Genomic DNA, 15,928 nt, shown 5'->3' with positions numbered 1-15,928 from the left:
TCAAAAGTCCTAAAAGTAAAGAAACAGATTATCTATTACTAGTATTTGGGTAGAGGTGTCACATATTGCGTCATTCGGGTGTTTGTTGAAACAAAAATATTCTAGTAAAGGTTTGTACATATGTTTACAACCGTATTTTGCATGAATTTGTAGACAACTCTTGATTAAGAGTGGTTACGGAATTAGTTTCCATCTTTTAAGTCTTAGGTTTGAAACACATATTGTATGGAGTTTGTAGGATGATTTTAGGATTAATTAGTCTTTTTCTTGGTTGGAGGTTGGAGAGAACAATTCATCCCATGGTTGTTTTATGATATCCAAATTTGAAACTATACAAACACCCCATTAGTTTTCTTGTTGAAAAGAGGATTCTTCAATTACGCCATAAAACGTCAAGACTAGGTCTGACATACCATAACTACGTACTGTCACATCACCCGTAGTGACCAAACACAATGCGCAACTGGATATCCTAATACAAAAATGCTAAATGGCCCAAAAATCGGGGTCTGACCATAGGCCAAAGAGTGATGTAGTCGACTCAATTGGTCAGGCCAGGGAGGAGAGAAAAATTGTTTGACTAATTGGAGACGACCACATCACCATTCGGTATGTGGTCAGCCCCTATTTTGGGGGCGTTTAGAATTTCTCATCTTGATACTCCCTAACAACCCTTGAACTAGTGCACTTTTGTTGAAGATATTTCATCTTAATTCACAGTTGGACTTGCCCCCATCAACCTTAAAAAAACCATGACACTTAATACTGACTATGTTATCAAAATAATGCTAGTAAGTGGTTTTTCTTTTTTCCAATTGTTCGATTAATATAGAATTGTCGAGGAAGAAAGTTGGAATTATCTGCAATGGAAACACCTTTTAACCAATACTGACATGTAAATTCGATTTGGCAGTTATCTCAACTAATGCATGAAGTAATTTATATTAGCTATTCTCCACCCGAATTAAAACAAATAAAAAAATAATAAAACAAGTAGTCCTATACTCCTATATGATATCTTTATTCGAAAATCCTAATTAAAGTAAAGAAGTAGCTAAATGTTTTATCAAGGAAGCAAATAAAAAAAATAAGTATCTGTCTAACTGAGAGATGATAGCTTTCGCGATTGTTGAAGAATAAGAGCATCCGTGGACGGGGACTCACTCATTATAACTTCATACCCATCCCTGAAGCCATCCATTCCTTGGGCCATTACTTGCCAAAACAGCCCACCAGCACATGGGCCTCCATTCCTTGCAGACCCAGATATAATGTCGTACATTTTCCCAAAGTAGGAGTCTCTTTGGGCTACGTTATACCCAGATGGTCTTGAAGACTTGCCAAACTCAGTGATCAAGATTGGCTTCTGGAGGACCGAGTTAGAATCTTCAATATGGGCTTCTACCCATTGATCTACAAAAGCAGATTGGGCCTCCTCTGATGAACTGGGCAGCCACTGGTCTGGGTAAAGGTGAATGGTGGTAAAATCAATTCCAGGGACCTGGTTGTTAGAGATGAAGTCTGTCCCCACTTGGTAACCAGGGTTCTTTTGCTTATTTGATTCTCCATAAAATCCTTCAAGTCCTACTTCAAGTAGATGGTTACTGTCTATGGACTTGACATGGGCAGCCATCTCTGATATCCAGTCTTGGAGGATCTGGCCCGAGAGGTCAGATTGACAACGAGGTTCGTTCACGAGTTCCCATGCGAAAATGGTTGGATCATCTTTATATGCCACTCCTGTAAATGAGTTGACTCTCGTAAGCACTACCTGCATTATCAGTCAATATAACTTAATGTCAGTAATTATACATACACTTCTGATAAAAAAAAAAAACTATTGGTACCACAAAATAACAAGAACCACGCGTGATATAAGAGCTTTTTTTCTTTCTTACGAAGGACACGATTTTTGAAGTAGTTTTGTTATTTGTTTTTTTTAAGTTTTAAACTTTTTGGTAATAACAAAGGTGATACTATTAAAATTTATCAAATAACTGCTGTAATTTTGTTACGATCAATAAAATTATTCACATCTGATATACCTGAGCATGGTTCTTGTAGTAGCCTTTAACAACGGAATTAGTATAAAAATCATCATCGGAGTTCAAGGATTGTCCACCAATGTCTCTAGCCCACTGAACGTATTGTTTCCTCCCACCAAAACTCTCATAGTTGTTTACTAAGCTCAATATCAAATATATCCCATTTCTTCTCGCTTCCGATATCACAAAATCCAAACCCTGCATATCCACAGTGAAAACAAAGCATGCATTGCCTTATCAGTGCTATTCATAATCAATATGTATATTTGTATGTATATAGTAAGATATGTATATGTACCTTGAACATGTCCTCATTATAAGAGCCAGGGGAAGACTGTAAAGGCTTGTCACTACCATCACTAAAAGCCCAAGTTCTAACAAGATTCATGCCAGACTTTGAAGCTTGTTGGAGAGTGGTGGTGACCTTATCTCTCTGTGAGGGATCAGATGCCATATACATCAACCAATATGAGTTGAACCCATTAAAGTACAATGGCCTCCCACCATTCCCCTCTGCTACAAAATGTGTTCCCCTTGTCTTAATGAAACTCAGTCGGCCTGGACGATAAGCCGACTGGCAGTTTCCCTGTTGTGGGTATAATAATACCACTACTAACAATGATAAAATTAACAGTACTAGAAAGTTATTGTAAAATAGCTTTCTCATGGTCATAGCCACCAATATCTTTGAATGGATAATTTGTGTGTGTGTGTGTTGAGATGAGAAGTTGTGATGGTTTTAAGTTGTAGCTTCTAATGGTTGGTATATATAGGGAAGGGGTGGGGGATAGGGTTGAAAGGTGGTAATTGTAGAGATAATTAATGAGAGCAGTTTATCATTGTTTGAGTCTGACTAGAGCACATTAGTATTCATTTAAGGGTTATATTTCAAATAGTATTTGATTTATTAGTCTTATTTTATGTCTTACTCAAACGTGCTTAAAATCAGCTGAGTCAAACATGCCAAGCCAACCAAGTATACAAGTTATGAAATCTAACATTCTAACTTGGTAATCAGACATAAAATCAGCTAATTCATAGTATATGAATGAGTCAAATTAACCTGCCCAATTAAATTCTTGAATCAAATGTCAAATACTTTTACTTTTACTTTTACTTTTACTTTCTTTGGTAAAGCCCACCATATATACACCTCTCTTCTTTCCTATTTAGTCATTTTGTTACATAGTTGTTGGGTTTTGATACCTAGGGTACTAGGATGGTTCTTGAAATTTTTGAGGCCAGGAGCCAGACCTGAAAATTTGGTCCCCCTTCATTGAATCATTTCACAAGAATTTATTTTGTGTATTCGGAGTCCTTTACGTCCTGACTGAGTTAGTCAGAGAATGGCTCGGGTTCGGGAAGAGCTCAAGTTAACTCTTAGCCGAATCTTCAATACAATGGCTTAGCTTGACCGAACCAAGTCGAGACCAAGCTACTGAATTGATCAGTAGCTTGGTAGGATTTTTTTTTTCCTCTCGAATAGAAAACGAAAATTTAAAACTTGTACGACGAAAGGACTGGTAAGTCATAATTCTCTGAGAAGATAAATAAAGAGAACATGATTTTGGGTTCATAGTAGTGGTACTTCAAAAAAAAAATTTCCTAAAAAAAATTGTATCAACATTCAATAATTTGAACTTTCGCAATTGTATTTAATTATAAGATAATCAACTAAAATATAAAATATTAAACGTATCATAGATGCGTATTGAACGATTAGCATCTCTCACACTTGAGTTGTTTGGACTCTCTAACTTGCATTCTACCTCATGGGTGGTTTGGTAAATTTTTATAAAGATGCGAAAAAATCGAGGGACCTTATTCTTCTCTACAAAATCCTCTTGTCGGTTGACACTAGGTCCGAATTGAGGTTTTGCTTGCTTGGTCTCCAGACCTGGCCCTGCTGATACCATGTCCAATTTGTGAACTTTTAACTCAAATTAGTTGGTAATTAAACGGGATGACCTAATTGCCACGATCTTTTTAAGGTTAGTTAGATATTTTGGTTCATTATAGACTCTTTAATCTAAAATATTTACGACATTATAAACGTGCTAGTTAAATATTTTTCTTTTCTCTTTTTAAGTTTTTCTATGCCCTAACCATATCGTAATTCTTCCATTCTCATCTCAAGTTTTTCCATTCTCAACACTTCACTAATTTAGGATCATAAGAGAGAAGGGTAATATACTTGTAACCTCAAGTTGAGTTATATCAACTAGTGTGTGTCAGTTGTAAAAGCTCTAGTTCCTCAAAAGTTGTACTTCTCTTTATTGCACTTACCCAATATATTTTGCAAGCACATATAATTTATAAGCTTTCTCTATTAAGGAAGAATGTAACTAGTCTAGCTGAGAGTTGATAGCTTCCGAGACTGTTGATGAATAAGTTCATCTGTGGACGGGGTCGCCCCGAGGATAACTTCGTACCCATCCCCAAAACTATCCATCCCTTGGGCCATTACCTGCCAGAATAGCCCACCAGCATATGGGCCTCCACCCCTTGCGTTCTCGTAGATGGCATTGTATATTTTCGCAAAGTAAGCGTCTCTTTGGGCCACATTGTACCCGGATGCTCTTGAAGACTTGCCAAATTCAGCGATCAAGAGCGGTTTCTGGAGGACTGAATCCGAGTCTTGGATGTGGTCTTCTACCCATTGATCCACGAAAGCAGACTGGGCCTCCTCAGATGAGCCCAACAACCACTGGTCTGAGTAGAGGTGAATTGTGGTAAAATCTATTCCAGGGACTTGATTGTTGGATATGAAGTCTGTTCCAAATGTGTAATTCCTGGGGTTCTTTTGCTTATTCATTTCTCCATAGAATCCTTCGAGTCCCACTTCACGTAGATGGTTCGAGTCAATGGACTTGATATGGGCAGCCATCTCTGATATCCAATCTTGAAGGATACGGCCTGAGAGGTCGGACTGGCACCTAGGTTCGTTCATGAGTTCCCATGCCAAAATGGTCGGATCGTCTTTATATGCCACTCCTGTAATCGTGTTAATTCTAGTAAGAACCGTCTGCATTATCAGTCAATAATATAACCTAATTAGGAGGTTGTTGCAAAGTCATTCATGAAACTAAGAAATATATAGGCGGTACTAGTATATACCTTGGCATGGTTCTTGTAGTAGCCTTTAACAACAGAGTTGGTATAAAAATCGTCATCGGAGTTCAAGTATTGTCCACCAATGTCTCTAGCCCACTGAACATATTGTTTCCGCCCGCCCATATCCTCGTAGTTGTTTACTAAGCTCAGTATCAAATATATCCGATTCCTTCTCGCTTCAGATATCACAAAATCCAATCCCTGCATATCCATTATCAAATAAATTAATACCAGTCTTCAATTTCAATTCAGTAGGCACACAAAAACATGAGTGCTACGATCTCATACGCTCCATTCACATGGCTCTTTTAGAGTGACATATAACATATCTGAGCCGTATAACGTGTCGATCTAGTTCTGATACCTAGTCTAGTTTGTGAATGTCCAACTATTGGCACTTAAAAGAAATGACCTAGTACTAAAATTCAGTTGATTTCAGCCTTGACTTTTCGGCCTGTTTATCATTGTCGTTATTGGTTATAAGAATACCCTTTGTCCATGTGGGACTATTGACATATATAATATATTGTATGGTGAGATTATATATGTATATATCTAGTTACCTTGAACATATCCTCATTATAAGAACCAGGGGAAGACTGTAAAGGCTTGTAACCACCGTCACTAAAAGCCCAAGTTCTAACAAGATTCATGCCAGACTTTGAAGCTTGTTGGAGAGTGGTAGTGACTTTGTCTCTCTGTGATGGATCTGATGCCATGTAGATTAACCAGTATGAGTTGAAACCATTAAAGTACAATGGCTTCCCACCATTCCCCTCTGCTACGAAATGTGTCCCCTTTGTCCTTACGAAGCTGTCATGACCAGCACGATAAGCTGACTCTTGCTGCTGGTGGCACTCTCCCTGTTGTGGGTATAATGATAGTACCAATACTAGCAGAGATAAGCACAATACTAGAGAGCTTCTGTAAAACAACCATCTCATTGTCACCATCTTTGAATGAATGATTCAATGTAGTATTTTAGACTAATAGCTCAGAGAGATAGAATGTTTATATAGAAAGAGAGAAAGATGGTGTTTATATTTGGCAAGAATAAATTAAGATTGCCAAATATATTGTCCTCCAGAATATTTAGGATAGTTTTGTATCTGTAATTATTATTTTCAATCTTTGTAATTAAAGTTACCGTTTTCTATATTTCCAATTATATCAATTTCTCGCATTTTAAAGTCTATAAATACTTGTACATCTTATCAATGAAATTTTATCTTCGTTTTTCGAATATTATTGTGTTAGGGTTATTATTTTAACACATATGACTGCATGTCCAAAAAGACAGGCATCCGACATTGGAATTCCTACCGGACTTCACCCAACAATTGCACTCCCGAAAATTGCATAATGCGACTACCTCGACTCCTTGATAAAATGTTTTACATAAGATTCCAGACTTCACCCCTGATTTTTATAGAAATTCTGTTTCATTGAGAAAGGGGAATTGTTTGAGAAAAAACCAAAGAGAAAATAGTGGGCATTGATAAGGGTGATGGCTTCAGTTGTGATTACATCCAAAACCGATTGAGACTCCCACATTTCATACCCTAGAAGGGGAAAATTTGTTCAAAATTCCTAAAAGTAAAGAAACAGATTATCTATTACTAGTATTTGGGTAGAGGAGTCACATATTGCGTCATTCGGGTGTTTGTTGAAACAAAAATATTCTAGTAGAGGTTTGTACATCTGTTTACAACCCTATTTTGCATGAATTTGCAGAGAACTCTTGATTTGTAGTGGTTACGAAGCTGGTTTCCATCTTCTAAGTCTTAGGTTCGAAACACATATGGTATGGAGTTTGTAGGATGATTTTAGGATTAACAAGTCTTTTTTTTGGTTCGAGGTTGGTGAGAACAATTCATATCATGGTTTTTTTTTTTTATACCCAAATTTGCAACTATACAAACACCCCATTAGTTCTTTTTTCTTTTGTCGAAAAAACACCCCATTAGTTCTCTTGTTGGAAAGTGGATACTTCAATTACGCCTGAAAACGTCAAAGACTGGGTCCCATAGATCATAACTATATAGTGTCACATCAACTACCCTAATCGAACACAATGCACTATTAGATATCCTGATACAAAATGTTCTGATATGGCTGTCTCCAATTGGTCAGGCCACAGAGAGAAAATAATGTTCTGACTAATTGGAGTTGACCACATAACCATTAGGTCTGTGGTCATCCCCTGTTTTCGAGTCATTTAACATTTCTCATCCTAATACTCCCTAACAACCCTTGAACTAGTGCGCTTTTGTTGATATCAGTTCTTTAAATTAGGATTTTTGTAACTTACCTCCGACAGAAAGAGCCAATTGAAGATATTTCATTTTAATTCATAGTTGGACTTCCCCCCATCAAACGTCAAAATCCATGACATTTAAAACGGTCTATTCTATCAAAATACCGCTAGTAATTTTTTTTTTTTTTCCAATTGTGCGATTAATATTTGTTAATCTAAACCGAATTAAAACAAATGTAAAGATGAATAAAACAGTAATTCTATATAATATTTTTATTTCGAAAATCCTAATTAAAGTAAATAAGTAAGTAGCTATTGTTTATTAAGGAAGCAAGGAAAAAAACAAGTATTCGTCTAGCTAAGAGATGATAGCTTTCGAGATTGTTGAAGAATAAGGGCATCTGTTGATGGGGCCTCATCCATTATAACTTCATATCCATCCCTGAAGCCATCCATTCCTTGGGCCATTACTTGCCAAAACAGACCACCAGCACATGGGCCTCCACTCCTTGCAGACCCGAAAATAGCGTCATACATTTTCCCAAAGTAGGCATCTCTTTGGCCCACGTTGTACCCGGATACTCTTGAAGACTTGCCAAACTCAGTGATCAAGATTGGCTTCTGGAGGACCGAGTTAGAATCTTCAATATGGGCTTCTACCCATTGATCTACAAAAGCAGATTGAGCCTCCTCTGATGAACTGGGCAGCCACTGGTCTGGGTAAAGGTGAATGGTGGTAAAATCTATTCCAGGGATCTGGTTGTTAGAGATGAAGTCTGTCCCTACTTGGTAACCAGGGTTCTTTTGCTTATTTGATTCTCCATAAAATCCTTCTAGTCCTACTTCAAGTAGATGGTTACTATCTATGGACTTGACATGGGCAGCCATCTCTGACACCCAGTCTTGGAGGACGCGGCCCGAGAGGTCGGATTGACAACGAGGTTCGTTCATGAGTTCCCATGCGAAAATGGTTGGATCATCTTTGTATGCCACTCCTGTAAATGAGTTTACTCTCGTAAGCACTGCCTGCATTATCGGTCAATGTAACTTAATGTTAGTAATTATACGCTTCTGATATATAAAAAAAATTATTGGTACAACAGAATAACAAGAGCCATGCATAACACAAGAGTTCTTTTTTTTCCGATGGCCATGATTTTTCAAGTAGTTTTGTTATTTGATTTTCAAGTTTTGAACTTTTGGCTAATAATAAGGGTCATACTATTAGAATTTATTAAATAACTGTTGTAAATATGTTGTTAATTATAAAATTATTCGTTGTTGATATACCTGAGCATGGTTCTTGTAGTAGTTTTTAACAACAGAGTTAGTATAAAAATCATCATCGGAGTTCAAGGATTGTCCACCAATGTCTCTAGCCCACTGAACGTATTGTTTCCTCCCACCAAAATTCTCGTAGTTGTTTACTAAGCTTAATATCAAATATATCCCATTTCTTCTCGCTTCCGATATCACAAAATCCAAACCCTGCATATCCACAATCGAAATAATGCATGCATCGCATGCATCCCTTATATGATCAGTACTACTCAAAATCAATCTCAATTATATATATAGAGTAAGATATGTATATATGTACCTTGAACATGTCCTCATTATAAGAGCCAGGGGAAGACTGTAAAGGCTTGTCACTACCATCACTAAAAGCCCAAGTTCTAACAAGATTCATGCCAGACTTTGAAGCTTGTTGGAGTGTGGTGGTGACCTTTTCTCTCTGTGAGGGATCAGATGCCATATACATCAACCAATATGAGTTGAACCCATTAAAGTACAATGGCCTCCCACCATTCCCCTCTGCTACAAAATGTGTTCCCCTTGTCCTAATGAAACTCAGTCGGCCTGGACAATAAGCCGACTGGCAATTTCCCTGTTGTGGGTATAATAATACCACTACTAACAGTGATAAAATTAACAATACAAAGTTATTCATACCCATCTTTGAATGGACTAATGCACTCTACTTGTGTAGATCTAGCCAGTGAGAAGTTTTAGATGGATAAAGATAGAGAGATAGATAGTGTGTGTGTGTGTGTTTTGAAATGTTGAGTTGTGATGGTTTCAATAAGGTGTAGCTTGTAATGGTTTATATAGAGGGAAAGGTGGTAATTATAGAGATAATGACCACCGAATTATTGTTAGTAGATCTGTCAGAGACATGAGATAGATTAAGGTGATAGGGTTTCTGTTTCCTTTGAGATGAGTGGAAGAAGGTGGGGAGAAATGAATGAATGCATGTTAAAGGGATGATGATGATGTAATTGTTGGGAAAAGAAGGAATAGTAAGGAGATGAATTTATGGAGTGGATCATGAGGGTTGTTTGGTCAGTTGTTAATTATTACCATTCATCCCGGATTTCTGCCCCTGCCCCACCCTCTCAGACTTGAAATGATTATTCATATACTATGAAGCTATAATGTCTGGTTACCAAATTTTTTTTTAGAAGATGGAGCCGTTTTTGATTGTTTGAGTCTGACTAGAACATATTAGTCATTTAAAGTTATTTCAGATATTTGATTTTTAATTTAATCTTATTTTATGTCTTACTCAAACGTGCTTAAAATCGACCCAGTCAAACATGTCAAGCCAGACAAGTATAGAAGTAACGAACTCTAAGATTCTAACTTGACGCAATTAAGTTCTTGAATCAAATGTCAAATATCACTCTACCTAAGTGAATGATATATCTAAAATACATGACATTATAGTTGTAGGTTTGTTAGCTCTGTTGAAAATCAATAACAATAATCATAGAGAAGAAGGAAGAGGAGAAACATTGTGGAGGCTATGAATCTCATTCTTGTTAAACTAGGGTTACAACTTAACAAATATATACTAATGATAAAAGACTAAAAGGCCCTTAAAAGGGCAAATTACTAAACAACTCCTAACTATTACATATATTATTCTAACACCCTCCCTCAAACTCACGATGCGATTTTGAAAAGTATCGAGAGTTTGCTAACTAAACAACGAAAGAGTGGAACCGAGTGTGACTTGGTGAACAAGTCACTGCTAAACCAAATACTGCAAATTACTACAAAATCGCTAAACCAAAATCCAATACTTGCAACCAAAATCGAAAATCCAATATTGCCCACCAAAATCCAATATCCGATACTACCAACCAAAATCCAAAATCCGATGTTGCCAACCAAAATCCAATATCCAATACTGCAAACCAAAATCCAATACTGCTAAACTGCAAAAGGAGAAGAAGAGGAAGAAGATGCAAATACAATATTACCCAAAAGAGGAGGAATAAGATCCAAATGCAATATTTCTCAAAGAGGAGGAGAAGATGCAAATGCAATATTGCCCAAACGAGGAGGAAGAAGATTCAAATGCAATATTGCCCAAAGAGGAGAAGAAGATGCAAATGCAATATTGCCCAAAAGAGGAGGAAGAAGATTCAAATGCAATATTGTCCAAAGGAGGAGGAAGAAGATGCAAATGCAATATTGCCAACATTCAAATGCAATACTGCCCACCATCCAAATGCAATACTGCCAACATTCAAATGCAGTACTGCTCAAAATTCAAATGTCATACTACTCAGAATCCAAATGCAATACTGCCAATATTCAAATGCAAATCAAAACCGCCAACACATTCACTACCAATAAGATCAATGACAAATCCAAAAACCACTTTCAAATTTCTAACACCACCTCCTCCAAGTTCCAAAACCACCTTATCGAAAAACCACTTAAATCAAATCTCAGCCAAAACTACCATTCAATACCTCCTAAACCATTCAATTTTAATACCGCCAACAATTTTAAACCGCCGAAGCCACTAATATTACCGTTCCACCTTCTTTTACATTCAAAAATCCCATGAAGACACGAAACTAAGCAAACCAACCACCTTTTTTTTTTACACCAAAGATCAAAACAATACCAAACAAACTAGCTAAAGAAATACGAAGAAGAAGTGGGAAGTAACAATACCAGATCTGCAATGAAAAAATTAATTTCCTGCGGAAGCCAAACGGTCCAATGAAGAAAATGATTTTCCAGCTAGCACTCCAACCAAACAACCCCATGTCCAAATACCACCCTTGTTCAAACACTGGCTCTTCCCAAAACCAGATTTACCAAACCACCCTTAAAATACAAGTCTCTTAAACCAACCTTCAAATACCAATTCTTCAAAACAACCCGAGAAAATCCAAAATAACCCACAAATCCAACCACTATAAACCACCTTCTTCTAAACTGCCAACAAATCGCAAACCGCCTAAACAGCTAAACTGCCTAAATAAACAAATACGGCCAATAAATTTGAATACCTTGTTTTAGCCAAACTAAAACCACCCAACCAAATCAGCCATCTTCTTTCAAAATCCAAAACAACCCAGGTATACCACTTCCCCCTAAATCTTCCAATCCAAAAACGCCATTCGCCAACCTTTTTTTTTTTTTAACCCAAAAATCAGCCAAATCCAATCTAACAACTTTCTCCAATCTATCAAAAAAACCACCTTCTTGTACTTACCTCCTTAAACCACCCAACCTTCAATACCAAACTAAATCAAAACTACTACTCATTTCCAAACTTTGCAAACTACCCTTTCCAAAAACCACCAAACCAACTTTCATTCCAGCTCTCAAATTGCCTTCACCATTTTCTAAAACAGCCAACAAATCAAATTTTCAAGCTACCAACAAATCCAATTCTCGGAAACTACCAAAACAGGACCCGTATTCTCCAACAACCAACTCCAGACCAGTGCTTCCAAAACAACCCACAAAGTCCTCAAACCGCCTATTTCAAAACCGCCCAAGGAAATCCCCCTTTCAAAACCGCCTCTTCCAAAGACGCCCAAAATTCTTTGCTAAACTACCCACCGAGCCAAACAACCTTTCAGACACTAAAACAGAAACAACTCCTCCAAACCAGACTACCATAAAACCCTCTTGGTTTCTTTGTCTTTGATGAGCCAAAATAAAACCACCTTATCTTAAATCCAAAACCACATATACCAAACCTCTTTTTAAATCTTCAAAAGGCTCTGATACCATGTTGAAAATCAATAACAATAATCATAGAGAAGAAGGAAGAGGAGAAACATTGTGGAGGCTATGAATCTCATTCTTATTAAACTAGGGTTACAACTTAACAAATATATACTAATGATAAAAGACTAAAAGGCCCTTAAAAGGGCAAATTACTAAACAACCCCTAACTATTACATATATTATTCTAACAAGCTCAATGGATGTGATCGTGTTTTATTCCTGTCTTAAAACGGGACACTTGTAACAAAAACATTTTAACCTTATGCGAGCCGATCAATAAATATAGTACTTTAGCTAAAGTAGTATTTGGTGTTTGTTTGATTTGGATTTGATATTTGACTCGTAATCTGAATTGTCTCACTCGAATTTTGAATTATTTATTTTGTTTGATGTAAGATGCTGATTCGTGTGAATTTGTTTAACTAAAATATATTTTAAATCTATTTGATTCAAAAGATTCATCCCTTAGACTTAAAATTTGACAAAATAAAATTACCACTTGAATAAATGTTGACATATACACTTCTAGAGAATGCTCGAAAAACAAGTTGATTGGATGAGTTGGATCCGATCTGACACGATCCACCGCCAAATCTAGTGGCAAGTAGTGAAATTTGAGGTTCGATAGTTGGCGTTCGGTCATCTGAGTGTTTGTTGGAAAAAGATGCTTCAGTTATGGCCTGAACACGTCATTCTTAACCAACTTCCATGTGGGTCCCTACATCATAACTACAGATTCATAACTAAACACCTGATTGGGTAATTCGTAACAAACCCTAAATTCATGCACTTTAATCTTTTCTACCTTTACGTTACGAATTAGTTTTTTATTTCTTTGAAGTAAAAAAGAAGGCCAAGACAAGTGTTTGAATCTCTTAAATCCTTTCATTTCTCACTATATGTACAAAAAAAATATATATATATGAAATAACAAAATTAGAGACTTGGTCATGTCTCTCATGACTATTATACTAGAATAGTAGCCGTAATAAACGAGTTCTAACTTCTACATTCGAGAAGTCTGTGTAGGAGAGGCAATGCGTGAACCTTGAGTCAGCTACTTTGATGTGTAATTATACATCTCATTATAAAATTCACTTTAGTTGAGTGGTTATATGTACATATATCCCTCTAGAAATATCAAAGTTCGAAAACTGAAGTTGTAAAAAAAAAAGTCATAGATTTCAGTACTATAACAATTTTTTGCTATATGGTTTGGCTCGTTGAGTTTTTTTTTTTTGAGTTTGTTTTCTTGTATTAGTACATGCAAATAGACTTCTTACTATGTCTTCAACAGTAAACATTTTATTGTCTACTATTCTTTGGTGTAACGGTTGGACACCCCTCTTAAGTCTATGAAATTGTGGGATCGTAGTCGAATTCTCAAAAAATAATAAACAGTAAACATTTTATTGTTACAAAAAAAAAAGAGTGAGAAATGAAGTAGTTTCTAAACTATCATAAACATGTGAAAGTGATTCAAGGTTTTGGGGGTGTATGGCATCATCCTAACTGCCATGAAATGTGATCACTTAAACCCTTTTAACTTGTCTCCCCCATTTTCATGTTCTATTAATTATTCAAAACCCACCCACATTTTCATACCCCCCCTTACCTCTCGTATAGTTATGACTGGTAGCATCAGTCTACAAGTACACCAAAACCAACATTCTCATTTTCGATTTTGTTCAGGTGGATCGAAAGTGACTTCGCTTATTTATATTAATGAAAAACAAAAAGCGCTTGTTAAAGATAAATTTAAACCAGCAACCAAGTGTTGACAATTTAGTCTTGGTCTTTAGAGATAGATCTAATATTCTTTTGTCAAATGAACTACTAAGATCTATGTGAAGTATACAAATTACAAATGTTTTCTTGCGATCTTCATCTGTAAAGACTAAATTGTTATGCGATTCGAACTAGAAAAAGAACGAAATGAGTTAAAGTAAGGCTTCATGCATGAAGCAGAGACTTAATAATGTTTGATCTTCAATTTGTGACACAACAAGAAAACTAGGCTTCCCTATTTGTCCATTGTTCTAATTTAGCCTTCAAGACCATAATTATATTAGTCAAATTTAACGTTTTATAATTTCTTTTCACTTTTCACTTTTCACTTTTTACCTTTATTTTTTAAGGGGTTTTTCTCCCTGTCCAATTATTCTTTTAGTCGCTAGAGAAATGTTGGAATGGGTCACTAGCAATGACGGGTCATTTTTTTTTCTAGTCTTCAGCATTTTAAGTATTGTCGTAATTTTCTACTGGTTGCAAGAAAAATATTTCAAGAAGCATAAATATTTAAACGGAACTGTGGTTTCACACTAAAAAAAAACTTTCATGTAGCATTTTAAGTTGGAAGGATACAATATAATTTCGAACTCCATATGTCTCCGTCTAAGAACCTTCACATAACATTTGAAAACAATTTAGCAACATATGATGAGCAATTGAACATCTTAAACCTTACTCTTCTCCTCCTCCTCCTCTAGAGTTTGGCTTTCAAGACTGAACCAAGCACTTCAATCCTCTTTATCGAATTCCTTGGTTGAACTTGGGAAGTAGGAAATGATTTTATTTCATCTCTAAGAAATCATTTCCAATATACCAATTCCACATACCCTCAGCAAAATAATGTACTTGGGTTGATGAGGTATCTTCGCAACCAATACTAATATTGTTCTGCACTAATCTCTCCAAACCCTTCTTCTCATCAGATTGTATGACAAGCACCTTCACTTTCAGACTCATGTATCTGTCTGGACGACTATCTTCGAGTGGAACAAAGCTGACTTTAACAGAAGCATCATCCACAAAGAAAGTAAATTGATCTCCAGCCTCCCCTCCCGTTTCTACATTAGTACCATCTGTAATTTGGGCTAGTCCTTCTGCGTGATGATTCCCTCCGGACAATATGAACTCATAGACGGCCGTGACAGATACTCCTGTGGAGATTAAGAGCGGAAAGAAGAACTTCAAAACCTCCAAAACCAACGCACACCTCATAACAACCACAACACCAAGGACTACACTTAAGAACAGGGATACGACTATTGCCCTGTTCCGTAGACTTTCCCACGGATGGCAGCAACCTTCAGGCAGCATTCGATGGCTTTGGGATGAAGAAGATTGGTAGGCATGGCTTATTTCAATTCAAGAAATGGGCACATAAAATCTTTAAGTAAGAATTTTGATAGGGAATTTATGCTGCAAAGTTTATCTTAAAGCATAAAATGCAGATGCTTTTTTATTATGAAATAGTGGTGACTGAGTTGTGACCTGGAGAACATTGTTCTTTTCTTTTTCTTTTGCCCTAGCTTTTTAGGGGTTGTGAGAAGATGGATATTTAATGAGTTAATACTTTGGGAGGAGGCAAAGATAGGAGAAGCAGCAGAGATTCTCCAATTTCCTTCATACTTAAGCCTCTATTCCTTTTTCATATCAAAAGAAAAAAAAAAAAAGATAACATTTG

General features: G+C 36.4%; 3 protein-coding genes across 3 annotated transcripts; all 3 read right to left on the bottom strand.

Annotated features, from left to right (window-relative positions):
- Window positions 1-1,018: 1,018 nt before the first annotated feature.
- Window positions 1,019-2,780, bottom strand: LOC147534194 (mannan endo-1,4-beta-mannosidase 4-like). Its single transcript, XM_086649100.1, has 3 exons — window positions 2,344-2,780; window positions 2,046-2,243; window positions 1,019-1,771 (listed from the first exon to the last, which is right to left on the bottom strand). Exons 1-3 carry the CDS (start codon window positions 2,716-2,718, stop codon window positions 1,100-1,102), a joined length of 1,245 nt encoding a protein of 414 aa, XP_086505226.1. The 5' UTR covers window positions 2,719-2,780; the 3' UTR covers window positions 1,019-1,099.
- Window positions 2,781-4,295: 1,515 nt separating this feature from the next.
- On the bottom strand, window positions 4,296-6,172 carry LOC147534193 (mannan endo-1,4-beta-mannosidase 4-like). Its single transcript, XM_086648646.1, has 3 exons — window positions 5,723-6,172; window positions 5,163-5,360; window positions 4,296-5,070 (listed from the first exon to the last, which is right to left on the bottom strand). Exons 1-3 carry the CDS (start codon window positions 6,110-6,112, stop codon window positions 4,396-4,398), a joined length of 1,263 nt encoding a protein of 420 aa, XP_086504772.1. The 5' UTR covers window positions 6,113-6,172; the 3' UTR covers window positions 4,296-4,395.
- A 1,499-nt stretch (window positions 6,173-7,671) lies between these two features.
- Window positions 7,672-15,669, bottom strand: LOC147534192 (mannan endo-1,4-beta-mannosidase 4-like). Its single transcript, XM_086650105.1, has 4 exons — window positions 15,034-15,669; window positions 9,017-9,394; window positions 8,707-8,904; window positions 7,672-8,442 (listed from the first exon to the last, which is right to left on the bottom strand). The coding sequence occupies exons 1-4, from the start codon at window positions 15,559-15,561 to the stop codon at window positions 7,771-7,773; spliced, it is 1,776 nt and encodes a 591-aa protein (XP_086506231.1). The 5' UTR covers window positions 15,562-15,669; the 3' UTR covers window positions 7,672-7,770.
- Between the last annotated feature and the right edge of the window lie 259 nt (window positions 15,670-15,928).

Source organism: Eschscholzia californica, unplaced genomic scaffold (assembly GCF_041429995.1).
Source record: "Eschscholzia californica isolate CP2 unplaced genomic scaffold, dmEscCali1.0.p SCAF_6, whole genome shotgun sequence".
NCBI classification, from domain to species: Eukaryota; Viridiplantae; Streptophyta; class Magnoliopsida; order Ranunculales; family Papaveraceae; genus Eschscholzia; species Eschscholzia californica.
This window is presented reverse-complemented; position numbering and strand designations above follow the sequence as displayed.